Source organism: Triticum dicoccoides, chromosome 5A (genome assembly GCF_002162155.2).
Source record: "Triticum dicoccoides isolate Atlit2015 ecotype Zavitan chromosome 5A, WEW_v2.0, whole genome shotgun sequence".
Classification (NCBI taxonomy): domain Eukaryota; kingdom Viridiplantae; phylum Streptophyta; class Magnoliopsida; order Poales; family Poaceae; genus Triticum; species Triticum dicoccoides.
In genome coordinates, this window is record NC_041388.1 from 551,089,318 (window position 1) to 551,101,798 (window position 12,481).

Sequence of the window (12,481 nt, forward strand, 5' to 3'; positions counted from 1 at the left end):
GATCTAATGGTGTTAAATGACACATGAAATGACAAGTTTACCCTTGCCACTTAGAAGCACCTAAGTCAAGTCAAGTTCACTGTCATTAGCTTCACCCGGCTACAATCCCTCGCACACGGGAACACCAAGCGGGACAGGAAGTAGATGGCCTCGTCGCTCCGGAGCACCAACCGATGTAGGCCTTCCTTACCGGCACGCCACAAGAGCATATGCTGCGGTGGACTGCGCTGTGCAGGGTTGTCCGCGTCCGCATGACGGATCTTAAGCAGACGGCGAGCTGTGACCTCAATCTGCACAAGCTGATCGATGGTTCCGGCTGGTGAAATTGGTCAAGGAAGGGGCGGCCAAGGCGCAGCTGACGGGAGCTTCCGTACGTTGGGCGAGCCCGTCGTGGAGTGTTGGTTTAGAATGCTAGATGGATTCCCTCAAATGCAGCGCATATAAGTGAAAAGCTACTCCCTCCGTTCTGATTTACTCATCGTGGTTTTAGTTCAATTTTAAACTAAAACCATGATGAGTAAATCGGAACAGAGAGAGTAGCTCACAAACACACGAGCAACTCGATTGATGCTCGTCTCTAGCCTCTTAATATGTCACCCTTAATTTAGCTCGAAACGAGAAATATGGACTACACTGATAGTACTACTACTTACTATTTGCCGATGACTAGCCTTTCAATACAAAGAATTCTTTGGGATTTAAGTTTTTGGCTAGCTTTTCCGGATCTAGGCTTTGTCTACGGATTAGAGACACCCTTAGGCGTTGAACTTGAGGTATCTTGTGCTTGTGCTTCACAATCAAAAGATAGTATATGTTGAATTTTAGATGTAGAACCAACTAGCTAATCCAAAAGATCAAACTCCTAAAGAAAGATGCACAATCCTATATTTAAGTCATACTAGAAATGATCCTTGGGATCATCATTCAGTGAAATAGTCGAGATACTGAACCCATTTCCGGAGTCGGCACCAGCGTTCCTAGTGTAAAACGTTGACGCTGGCTTTGACGGGGCACCGAGGGACACCATGTCGCTTCCAAGCATCATGCCCACCGCAGACATCACCGGCCTGTCCACCGGGTTCTCCTGGACGCACATTAGCCCGACCTGGATGCACCTCCTCGCGTCGCTCTCCGAGAAGCTGTTGTTCATACACGGGTCCATCATCTCCAGCACCGTTCCAGACGTCCAATGCTGCCAGATCTGCACGGACATTTTTTTATTTTTTGCAACAAGTTAGTATTTGTGGCAATTGTCTAGATATAGTAGCGATGGAGCGCAACAGAGTAAATTGCAAGAAAGAAATCACCACTTTAAAGGCTAGGTTAGCAGAAAACACTACTATACATTTTTTTGGCAGAAAACAACATGTCTAGCGTAATTTTTTTGCAAATAACATTAGTCGGCAGATTAGGGTCGGTTGAACGCGTTTATGACATGTGGGTCCCGTATTTTGCTGACGTGGCATAACATCTTCCAGAGATGGCGTTAGAGGGGTTCTTTTTGCCAAAAACGCCTCAAAAAAACAACCTACCTCACCTGCCCCCACCCGACACCTGATCCGGTGAGATCCGCCCCTGTCCTGCTGCTGCTCCGGCGTGGTCGCAGTTGCTGGAGAAGGTCGGGCGCGCAAGGGTGTCGGCGACGAGCCCAACCCTTCCTCTACTCCTACAGGCCGCCTGGATCGACCATGTACGTCGCGCCGTGGATGAGCGCGGCTATCGCCATCGACGAGCGCCAAGGACGTCGCGTCGTGGATGCCGCCGCCATCGACGAGCGCCAAGGACGTCGCGCCAATCGCTCTCCACCGCCTCCTAGTGCCCTATGGCGCGCCCCCGCCTTGCCGGCGTGGCCACCTATGGTCTGGCACCCCGACGACCGCCCGCCGTCGCCTCCCAGACTCGGAAGCCGCCGCCGCCTCCCAGACCTGGACGACCGCCGCCGCCGCCTTCCAGACCCGGACGACCGCCGCTGGCGCCTTCCAGACCCGGACGACCGCCGCCGCCGCGCCTCCCAGACCTTGATGGCGCGCCCCCTCGCCATTGACGAGAGCCATCCTTGTGTTGATGTTCTGCTCGCGTGCTTGGATAGGCTCAGGGAGCTGATTGCTTTTTGGGTTTTCATCTAAGGGTGTTCCTTCAAATTACAGGGACTTGTTTGTAAATCTAGATAAAGACATCATCTAACGCCGTCTCGGCCAAGCCGTTATGCCACGTCGGCAAAATCTGGACCCACCTGTCATAAACATATTTAAAGCGCTCCAATCCGTCGATCAGTGTTATTTGCAAAAAGATTATGCTAGACGTGGTGTTTTCTGCGAAAAAAATGTATAGGAGTGTTTTCTGCAAACCTAGCCTTTAAAGTAGTGGTTTGTTGTATTTACTCAGCGCAACAATATGATGCATACCATGGTCAAGAGATCTTCAGATTGCAAGGTGTCACTGTTCTTCCTTCCCGTAACGATCTCCAGAGCCATTACCCCGAAGCTGAACACATCCGATTTCACGGAGTAGTTCCCGCGCATCAAGTACTCTGGCGCCATGTATCCACTGAAATAGCACAACACAGCATGTTCCAACGTGGTTAACGAACGTTGCCCTTATTTTAGCTACAAAAGAGAAACAAACATGGACTACAATGGTACTAGTACTAATACTTACTATGTGCCGATGACACGGTCGGTGACGCCCTGCGTCTGGCCTCGCCCGAAGAGCCTCGCGAGGCCAAAGTCGGAGATCTTGGGGTTCATGTCGGCGTCGAGAAGCACGTTGCTGGCTTTGAGATCACGATGGACGACCTTGAGCTGGGAGTCTTCATGGAGGTACTGCAGGCCTCGAGCGATCCCACGTATGATCCTCTGCCTCTTTCCCCAGTCAAGCTGCTCCCCTTTCTCAGTGTCTGCCGTGCGTTTGCAAGTTCAGAAAGTGCAACTTAGAGTTTCTGATCATAGGTAGCAAACCAAAACATTACCAAATAGGATCTGGTCGAGGCTCCGGTTGGGGATGAACTCGTAGACGAGCAGCCGCTCCTGCTGCTCCAGGCACACGCCGACAAGCCTGACGAGATTCTTGTGCTTGAGCTTCACCACCAGGGCGAGCTCGTTCTTGAGCTCCTCCACTCCTTGCGTCGAGCTCTTGGATAATCTCTTCACAGCTATCTCTTCGCCATCTGGTAGAGTACCCTGCGCACCAAATTGAGCCAAAGATAAGTCCCGCTCAACTGCAAAAAAAAAGGTCCATCTAGCAATTTTGTTGAGATCGGCACCTTGTACACCGCGCCAAAGCCTCCTTCGCCGAGCTTGTTGCTCTCGGCGAAGTCCCCGGTGGCAGCTCGCAGAGTTGAAATGTCCATCAGCATCGAATCTACACTCTCAGTGTCCTTACCTGCAGTGGAGTAACTGGAATCTGTTGAATAATTAAGAACAACTCCATCATCAGTTTGAATGTTCAAGTGCAAATTGGAGAGTTTCGGAGAGTTTGAATGTTCAACATACATGGTTGCTTGGCTCGTGCTGGTGATCGCCGCCTCCTCCTCCAGATAAATAAGCCGGCGAGAAGGTTTGCGGCTGCTAGAGTAGGCAGCACAACTATAAGAACCATGCCAGGAACACTGTACTTTCTCCCTGTGGTTGTAATCAATGCATGTAACAAAACAAACGTCAGATCAGATGGATACAATTAACTTGAACAAGATGATACAGGGTATTTAACTAAACCAGAGGGCAACAGGATTTAGAGTAGTAAGAGAACAAAACATATGTTGAGACAACATAGAGTTTATTCTGTTAGTTTGCTCCATTCGCATGGCTTTCTGAATTTCTTTGTCCAATTTTCAAATTATCTAGGTACACCTTTCGGCAAATTATCTAGGTACACCTTCCTTGAAGTGGCCAAGGAGGCTATAATGGATAGTACTCCCTTTCTTTTCGCTGGGAGCTCATTTATTTTTATATATAGAAAGATAAAGATTTAACAGACGCTGACGACTCACCTCCTCCGACCGCAGCCAACGGCGTCACAACATTGGGCACCATATCCAGCGCCGGCGCCGGCGACGGCGCTGGAGCTCCAGTTGCTGGTAGGCGCAGCATGACCGGGCCATCAAGGAAGGGCCTGTTCTCGTACCGGACGCTGCACCTGATCCCAAGAGCCCTCGCCCCGACGCTGTACAGCGGCGTCCCCAACTCCTGGATCATGTTGGCGAGGCAATCCCGGCAGCGCGCCGGCGTGAGGTCCGGCGTGCACTGCGCCCAGCTGTACACCTCCGGGATCTCCCGGTCGAAGGGGACCACCCCGGACGCATACAACCTCATCCTGGAGGAGTTGTAGGCGGCATAGTCCGCGGTGGCGTTGAGGAGCGCGGCCACGACGCGGTCGAAGCGGGCCGGTTCCGCCGTGGCGTTAGCGCTGTAGGCGGTGCTGAACGCCGAGCCCAACGCGGTGTCGTCGGAGGCGCGCAGGTCGGCGTCGGAGTAGTGGAGGAAGCAGGGGTCGTAGTACATGGTGGCCTCCTTGGTGTAGGCGCAGGCGCTGGGCAGGTCCTGGAACCCCTGGTAGAGGCAGTCGGAGCAGGCGGTGGCGTTGGCGTCGCCGCGGCAGAGCGCGAGGGCCCGGACCTGGCCGGCCCGCGCCGTGGCGTAGAGGCCGCCCGGGGACGCCGAGGCGTTCCTGGGGAGGGTGGCGGCCATGGCGCTGATGCTCGCCAGGTACGTGGTGTCGTTGGCCGCGAAGCTGCCGGTGCTGCCGCAGACTGGCCATGGGTACTCGGCGGCGGCTCGGCGCGCGAGGAGCACGGCGGCGATGGCCACGAGCAGGACGGCAAGCCGAGCCATGCCCATCGACCAATCTGTGTCCGCGCGCGTGTTTGAGCCGTCTGATACTGCAGTTTGCAAATGTACGTACGACTAACTCATTTCGTTTGTCACAGGAAAGTGGACGGCAATGCTACACTTACAAACAGTTTACAGGCTTTTATGGGTTAGTTTAGAGTCGTTTGTCAGTTTTAATTTCCACGAGAGGGCTGGCGTTTAACATACGGAAAGATTACTTTCGGCTTATCATCTGGGCCGCCTACGACCGCAATTAATATGGCTGACTAGAGACTGAGCATGTGATCGATCTTATCTTATCGTCCAAGGGGCCATTGTACTGTACCAGTTGCATACTTCTATAAGTGCAGGTGCAGTGTACATATATATAGAAAAGTTTGGCACAGATTAAAACTAACTGCAACTTGCATTTTAAGTCTTATCTACAGCTGCCTGAGCTGATCATCGAGAGCAACTAAACTCTTATCTCTAACCACATACAGCAGTACTACTACGTTACAAGCACTCCATCCCTAAAGAAATATAAAAGACTAATCTCTTATACGAAGGAAATAGTTTATTCAGGGACACTACTTCACAAGAACTTTACAAACAAAATCCACGATCAAGCGGCAACGACCAACGGCGACTTATTATACATTTTTGATCGATTTCAATGCCATATCTAATTAAGGAGTAGGGATGCAGGATGCATAGAGCTATCTCTCCAACCTTCCGCATCCACGTACGCCATGGCTCGCCGTCTCCTCCTGTCCGTGGCCGTCGTCGCGGTGACGCTTCTCGCGCCGCCCGGCGCGGCGGGATACCCGTGGCCGCTTTGCGGCCAAGCCGGCGGCTTCCCGGCGGGCAGCGATTACAAGGCGAGCCTCGGCCTCCTCGCCGCCACCATGCCCAGAAACGCCTCCATGTCGCCGGGCCTCTTCGCCACCGCGCAGGCCGGCGCCGCCCCGGAGAAGGCGTGGGCCCTCGCGCTCTGCCGCGGGGACGCCGGCGCCTCCTACTGCTTCAGCTGCCTCGACCAGGCCTTCCAGGACCTCATCAGCTCGTGCGACTACAAGGACGCCACCATCTACTTCGACTCCTGCGTGCTCACCTACTCCAACATCCACTTCCGCGCCGCCGACGACACCAAGTACAGCCCGGTATACCCGATCCGCAACCTTGCCAACGCCACGGCGGATCCGGCGGGGTTCCAGCGCCTCGTGGCGGCGCTCGTGAACGCCACCGCCAGCAGCGCCGCCTTCAGCTCCTCCACGCGCCTGTACGCGTCCGGGCAGGCCGACTTTGACAAGGAGCTGCCGCAGGTGTACAGCTGGGCGCAGTGCACGCCGGACATGTCGCCGGACCGCTGCTGGGGGTGCCTCGTTCGGCTCATGAGGGAGTTGCCGACGTTCTTCACGGACGGCATCGGAGCCAGGGTTCTCGGGATCAGGTGCAGCATCAGGTACGAAACCCAGCCCTTCTTCAATGGCACCGTCACCGTGCGGCTGTCGGCAACATCAGCCAGAGCGCCGGCGCCGGCCCCGGCGCCTAATGTCGCGGCAGTTGGAAAAGGTGAGTCGGACCGTATGTTCACATCTCAACACTTACATCCTAGCTACTACAAATTATACTTTTTAGTCACTAACAATTGAAAATGAAGGTGAACAGTTTCAGCTAATAACCGTATACTATAAGAGAGACTTACTAATATGGAAAACTGTTGGTTGTAAATAGAAAAAGAGAAAAGAAAAGAATTGAATCGTCTAATTTATTCGGTTCAAGCTTGTGCGCTAATCTGGCATTCTGACCTGACATTGTGTTTTCATTTCTGCATTGGCTAATTAATTCACAGGAAGAAGGTACAGTGTTCCTATCATGGTTCCTATAATTCTGTTGCCCATCCTATCAGCCACCAGCCTCATCGCCTGCTTCTTATTACGGAGGAGGCTGGGGCCACTGACCGAAGAAAAGCAGCCATGTATGTCCTGCAAATTCTCCACTTCACAGCGTGAAAAACTTGCAAAAGTAATCCCTAGTATTGATTAGGTATCCGCTTATTGTCAAACTAACATATTGGTATTCACACAGATCCCAGTTATTCCGCTGAAGCTGAAGACGACATTGAGAGTGCAAACTCGATGATGATTGACATTTTAACACTACAAGTTGCGACTGGCGATTTTGCGGAGAGCAACAAGCTCGGGGAAGGAGGATTCGGTGCGGTGTACAAGGTACCAATCGAGCAAACATAGGTTCTTTGGGAAAATTGCTAGGCGACTAAGCAGATTTGCCTTTATAGTTTTGAAATTTGGAGCTTATATAGGTTCTCGTTCGATTCGCAGGGCACGCTCCCTGACGGCAAGCAAATAGCAGTGAAGAGGATGTCGAAGAGCTCAGCCCAAGGAGTGGATGAGCTGAAGAATGAACTGGCTTTGGTTGCAAAGCTCAAGCACAAGAACCTTGTCTGGCTCATTGGTGTTTGCCTGGAGCAACAGGAGAGGCTGCTAGTCTACGAGTTCGTTCCTAACCGAAGCCTCGACCTCATTATTTTCGGTATAACATATACTCATAGTTGTAGTTTCTATTTTTCATTCAATTTCTGTGCAAGGTATATCTGATCTAACGATCTCCCCATTTCTTTCTTTTTTATTTTGTATGTTGAAACAACAAAAGATAGTGCAAAGTGCGAGCAACTTGATTGGGCGAATAGGTACAAGATCATAGATGGAATCGCTCGGGGCCTACAGTACCTCCATGAAGATTCTCAGCTCAAAGTAGTTCACCGTGATCTCAAAGCCAGCAACATCCTACTCGATATGAACAACATCCCTAAGATATCGGACTTTGGCCTCGCTAAGATCTTCGGGCGAGACCAGACGCAAGGTGTCACCAGCCGTGTCGTTGGAACATAGTCAGTGCAACTCGAAGTGTTTGTACCTAGCAGCTATTGAATCATGAGCATGACTAATTGGCGATGGTGTTTCAGTGGATATATGGCGCCAGAGTACATGATGCGAGGGAACTACTCGGTGAAGTCGGACGCTTTCAGCTTCGGGGTTATGGTCCTTGAGATCGTGACTGGGAGGAGGAACAATGGCGACAGCTCCGGGCAGTTTGAAGATCTCCTTACCACGGTATGCATTATCTCATTTTATTTTATTTTCCAACAGGAGAGCAATGCTCTCGGTCTCTGCATTGGCTGTGTATATAAATATCAGAAGGGGTCTTGAATTGAATTGTACACAAATATATGCAGGTGTGGGAGCACTCGACGACCGGGACAGTGTTCGAGGTGGTAGACCCGTCCATGAACGGTAGGTTCATGGAGAAAGATGTTCTCAAGTGCGTCCACATAGGGCTCCTTTGCGTCCAGGAGAACCCGATGGACCGGCCAACAATGTCCACCGTGGTCACAATGCTCGGCAGTGAGACATTTACTCTCCATGCGCCCTCCAAGCCGTCGTTCTGCTCGAGGAGGAACGACGCGTGTGCCGACTAGATTAATCCTCGTCAACCATCTCAGTTTTAGTATAAAGTATATGTAAAGGGATCAACGTCATTCATGCCGTGCATGGACCCAATTCATGATGATTTTAAAAACTACTCCCTCTGTTTTTATTTAGTCTGCATATTAGGTTTGACCGAAGTCAAACTTTACAAAGTTTGACCAAGTTTATAGAAAAATATATAAACATTTACCATAACAAATCTATATGATGTGAAAGTGCATTCAATAATGAATCTAGTGGTATTGGTTTTTTATTATATATATTAATATTTTTGTTTATAAACTTAATCAAAACTTACAAAGCTTGACTTTGACCAAAGCTAATATGCGGACTAAATAAAAACGGAGGGAGTACATTGCAATGAGAGCACAAATATTTTTTACGTCATAATTGTGATTTAATAGACATTTTAATGTTAATGTGATTACATATAAAAATGACTAGTGAATTATGTCTCCGTTATTGCTCCTACAGCTACATATACATCTCCTTACTCGGTATGGATTGATGGCCCCCTGCTAGAATTGCTCATTTTATAAAAGAGGTACAACGCTAGCAGGGGCCACTGTCATGGAGTTCCTCTTTTTAACGGAAGCCAAATCCAACATGCACCCTCTTTCGAGCGTGCAAGAAATTTGCCACCGATGCCATGGCTTTATCCTGAGATTTACAAAGTTATCGTAGGCACCTCGTCGTCGACGGAAACGTCTCTTTTCACTAAAAGCGCGTTGCTGGAAATCCTGAAATAAATCTAGAAATAATGGGAGCACCAGGACTTGAACCCTGGTGGGCTGGGGATGCCATGGCCTTATCCCGATGTGCTCGCCTTGCCGAAGTCATTGCCTTGTGGTAAAAACAGGTTCTATCTCACTTGTGTCACCCATCAAGCATTCTCACCAAGTTGTATGGCATTTGCAACCCTGGGTAGAGTGCCACGGCTGATCACTTTGCCAAGTATGTGAAATTATTTTGGTGAAATTTTCACTAAGTCCAGCTCCCGCTGGGCATAAAACTAGATACCCAAAGCCTGAACCCGAATAACCCAAACAATTTTCGGGTAGCATCTCTAGAAACCAAAAACTTATTCTAAAAATTGGGTTTATAGTCCCGGTACCCAAATAATCCGAAATTAGGAGAAGGCCCAGTAAAATTCGTAGCTTCTTCAGCCCAACCTAGTATTCCCTTGTGACCTAGTACCTGTTTGACTGCCTACAGACTGCATTCCCATCGGCCATCGCCATCCTCTCCCTTAGGCCTTGTCCAATACAAGACGCTTAGGAAAGGTGCTTAGATATATAAATCAGTCTTTCTCTAAGCATCAATGTTTAATTGTAGACGGTAGACGCTTAATTAGACGTCTTTCCTGTATAAATAGGCACTGGTACTTTAAAAAATGAGGTTTAGTTTTCTAAGCACCTCCCTAAGTACCTAGCATTGTACAAGGCCGTAGGGACCTCACTGCAACACAACACGCATTCACGCACCAACACAGGCAGCACGGCGCAGTCTCCTCTGCTCCTCGCTCGTCAGTGCGATGCCATCTCCACCTGCAGAATCTCCGGGCCGCGACCACCACTGCCTGAGATGGCCGGCCGCCTCCCTTATATCCTACCGCCATTACCGACATGTCATGTCGGTCGACCGCATCCCTGGCCCCTCCTATCCCGTTGGCCGCCGCTAGAGAGTTCGAGTGAAAAGTGAAGGAAGTAGCAGTAGTGCAACACCGCGCCGGGTACCTTTCTTCTACCCTGTCAGCCGGCAGTAACACTTGCATCTCTACGTGTGTACATTATCGTGACTCCTAGTTGCTCTTCGGGAAATTCGGGGTTACCCGTACCCGGGTTTTGGGTATCAAAAATTTCAGCCAAATTTCGGGTGTCATCTTTGAAAACCTAAAACTTTTATAACCCGAATTACCGAACCCAAATCTCCAGGCAAACCTGAATGCCCCGCATGAAATCTAGTGACATCCACCTATCTACCGTGAACCAGTCATCGCCAAGGGTTTGGAAGATAGTTGTCCCCATGCGAGCCCTCTTCCCCACAATCGTCGCCAAACGACTGTCTTTCCTGAGCCCAACACCATCATGCGGGTCAATCTGCCGCCTGTCAGCTAGGGTTTGATTGACGTCTTCCCCGAGCCTGATGTCAACCTTTCTGGCCTAGCCAATCTCCTCATGGTCACACCACCCCAAGTCGTTCCTTGAGACCTCCCATCCCTGATATCCTTCTGTATCCTTGCACGTTCCACCCTCCCCCCCAATATCATCGTACTGCTATGTGGGCATCGCCCTCCTTCCTGAGACACTCTTCCCCATTGCGCTCGGAGCTAGTCATCCCGATCCTGCTGTCCTCCTCTCCGAGTGGAGGCATATGGTACCGATCTACACATCTCTTCTCTTCTCTATCGCCGTGTACTACAACTTCTCTCGTAGTGCATCAACTGCCAACCACAAATACAATCAAATTGCACCTGTTAGATCTACATAACCATACACAAACCAATCACACACATTAGATCTTTGTAACTATACTTGAAAAAATTATAAATGTTGCCCTTCATACCATAAAAAACTTTTGCAAGCAATAGATCATCATATTTTCAATTAGATAGGTCACATGCGAAACATTTGTTTTCACTGTTGTTAACTATTTATTTGAACTGTAAACGACAAATACATGTTACATATGATTTGAAAATATTAATTCTTACCCCATATTCCAATGCTAATATAATGCAGCCTATAGATTCATGATGGAAGCCCTATAAGAATTATAGCCAATATGAATAATCATGTTACAATATGATGCTCTCTAGACGATTCCCATTATCGAAAACATAGAAATTCTTATGGCAATATTGGATTGAAATTGGGTTGATTTGGCACGAACATATAATCTACATAGGAGTACATAAATGAGCATTATTATTTGAACCGGAGACTTGAGGATGTGTTGGTCATTTATATCTTGATTTTTCTGTTTTCCTATAAAAGATGGATCCAATTGTGTATACAAGCATGAATGAACCATGCAGGGAGGCCGGATAGGAACATTACCAGAATACCAAACTACACATAGACATACACATAATTGCAACGAAGCATACAACTGTGGATCTACTCCATAAAACATACGACAACTGATCAAGCAATGTGGCTTAATTTGGTTGGCATCCTCACAACTTGATGTCGGATACAGATTACTAACAGAAAAGAATCAATATCATCACATTTAAAACATTTTCACAATTATTTTTGTTATTTATTAGTACTCCCTCTGTCCAGGTGCATAGGGTGCCTAAGAGAATCCTAAAATTCCAAAAGTGTTAGATGTAATTCAATTAAATGCTCCTCGTTTATCTAAACCGTCTCGTTTTTTCCGTTCGCTCTACACGGACACACACGGTCCTTCTCCTAATCTCACGCTCCTTCTCCTAATCTTCCACTGGTTCACTTCCTAGTAATCTCCTGTGTGAAAGCAAATGGCATGCATGGTGCTTTTGTGAGAGAAGGAAAGAGCCAAGACATGCACGGTAGCCAGGCGCTGATTAGACGAGTGAATTCTACTGGTGGGCCGGGCGACGTGGGATTTTTCTTTTGCATGTGTCCTGAAATTGTCACGGCAGATGTCCTCTTGCAAGGACTTAATCGTGGAGCCATCACAGCTAGGAAGCTTGAAGGGGTTAATCGGGACAAAGGACACGCGAGGTTTATACTAGTTCAGCCCCTTACGGTGAAGGAAGGTCTACGTCTAGTTGGGTTGGAATTGCTTGAGGTTTCGATGACCAGGGAGCGAGATACGCTATGCCCGGTTCTCGATTTGTTGTTTCTTACCCTAAGCCGCCAGCGGGTCGTCCCCTTATATACACGGGTCGACGCCCTACGGCTTACAGAGTCCCGGCCGGCTCATAAACAGTGTCCGGCTCGGTGACTAGTTACTTCTACCTTACAATACAAGTCACACCCTCATGGCGGTTTATCACCATGGGCCATAAATCGCCTGTGGGCCTTTAGACCCTTTACTGAACCGCCATCTTCACGTCTTGGTCTTGAGCTTCAGATGGGCTTCTCTTTGCGTAACCCGGCCCCTCCTGGGCGGCCTACATAAATAGTTATATCCCCAACATTAGGCCCTAGATTGATTTGAACCGGTTCATGTCAA

The 12,481-nt window shown here is 49.2% G+C and overlaps 2 protein-coding genes across 3 annotated transcripts; one reads left to right on the plus strand and one right to left on the minus strand.

Annotated features, from left to right (window-relative positions):
• Window positions 1–768: 768 nt before the first annotated feature.
• Window positions 769–4,939, minus strand: LOC119302719 (cysteine-rich receptor-like protein kinase 6). 2 transcript variants are annotated; one of them, XM_037579763.1, is made up of 7 exons: window positions 3,989–4,939; window positions 3,492–3,620; window positions 3,263–3,381; window positions 2,969–3,179; window positions 2,659–2,896; window positions 2,406–2,547; window positions 769–1,201 (listed from the first exon to the last, which is right to left on the minus strand). In XM_037579763.1, exons 1-7 carry the CDS (start codon window positions 4,833–4,835, stop codon window positions 899–901), a joined length of 1,989 nt encoding a protein of 662 aa, XP_037435660.1. In that variant the 5' UTR covers window positions 4,836–4,939; the 3' UTR covers window positions 769–898. The 2 variants fall into 2 exon arrangements, with proteins under 2 accessions (XP_037435660.1, XP_037435659.1); XM_037579762.1 differs by having other exon boundaries at window positions 3,263–3,402.
• A 310-nt stretch (window positions 4,940–5,249) lies between these two features.
• LOC119302720 (cysteine-rich receptor-like protein kinase 6) lies at window positions 5,250–8,501 on the plus strand. Its single transcript, XM_037579764.1, has 7 exons — window positions 5,250–6,380; window positions 6,661–6,786; window positions 6,897–7,039; window positions 7,151–7,361; window positions 7,482–7,719; window positions 7,795–7,942; window positions 8,065–8,501. The coding sequence occupies exons 1-7, from the start codon at window positions 5,558–5,560 to the stop codon at window positions 8,305–8,307; spliced, it is 1,932 nt and encodes a 643-aa protein (XP_037435661.1). The 5' UTR covers window positions 5,250–5,557; the 3' UTR covers window positions 8,308–8,501.
• Window positions 8,502–12,481: the final 3,980 nt, after the last annotated feature.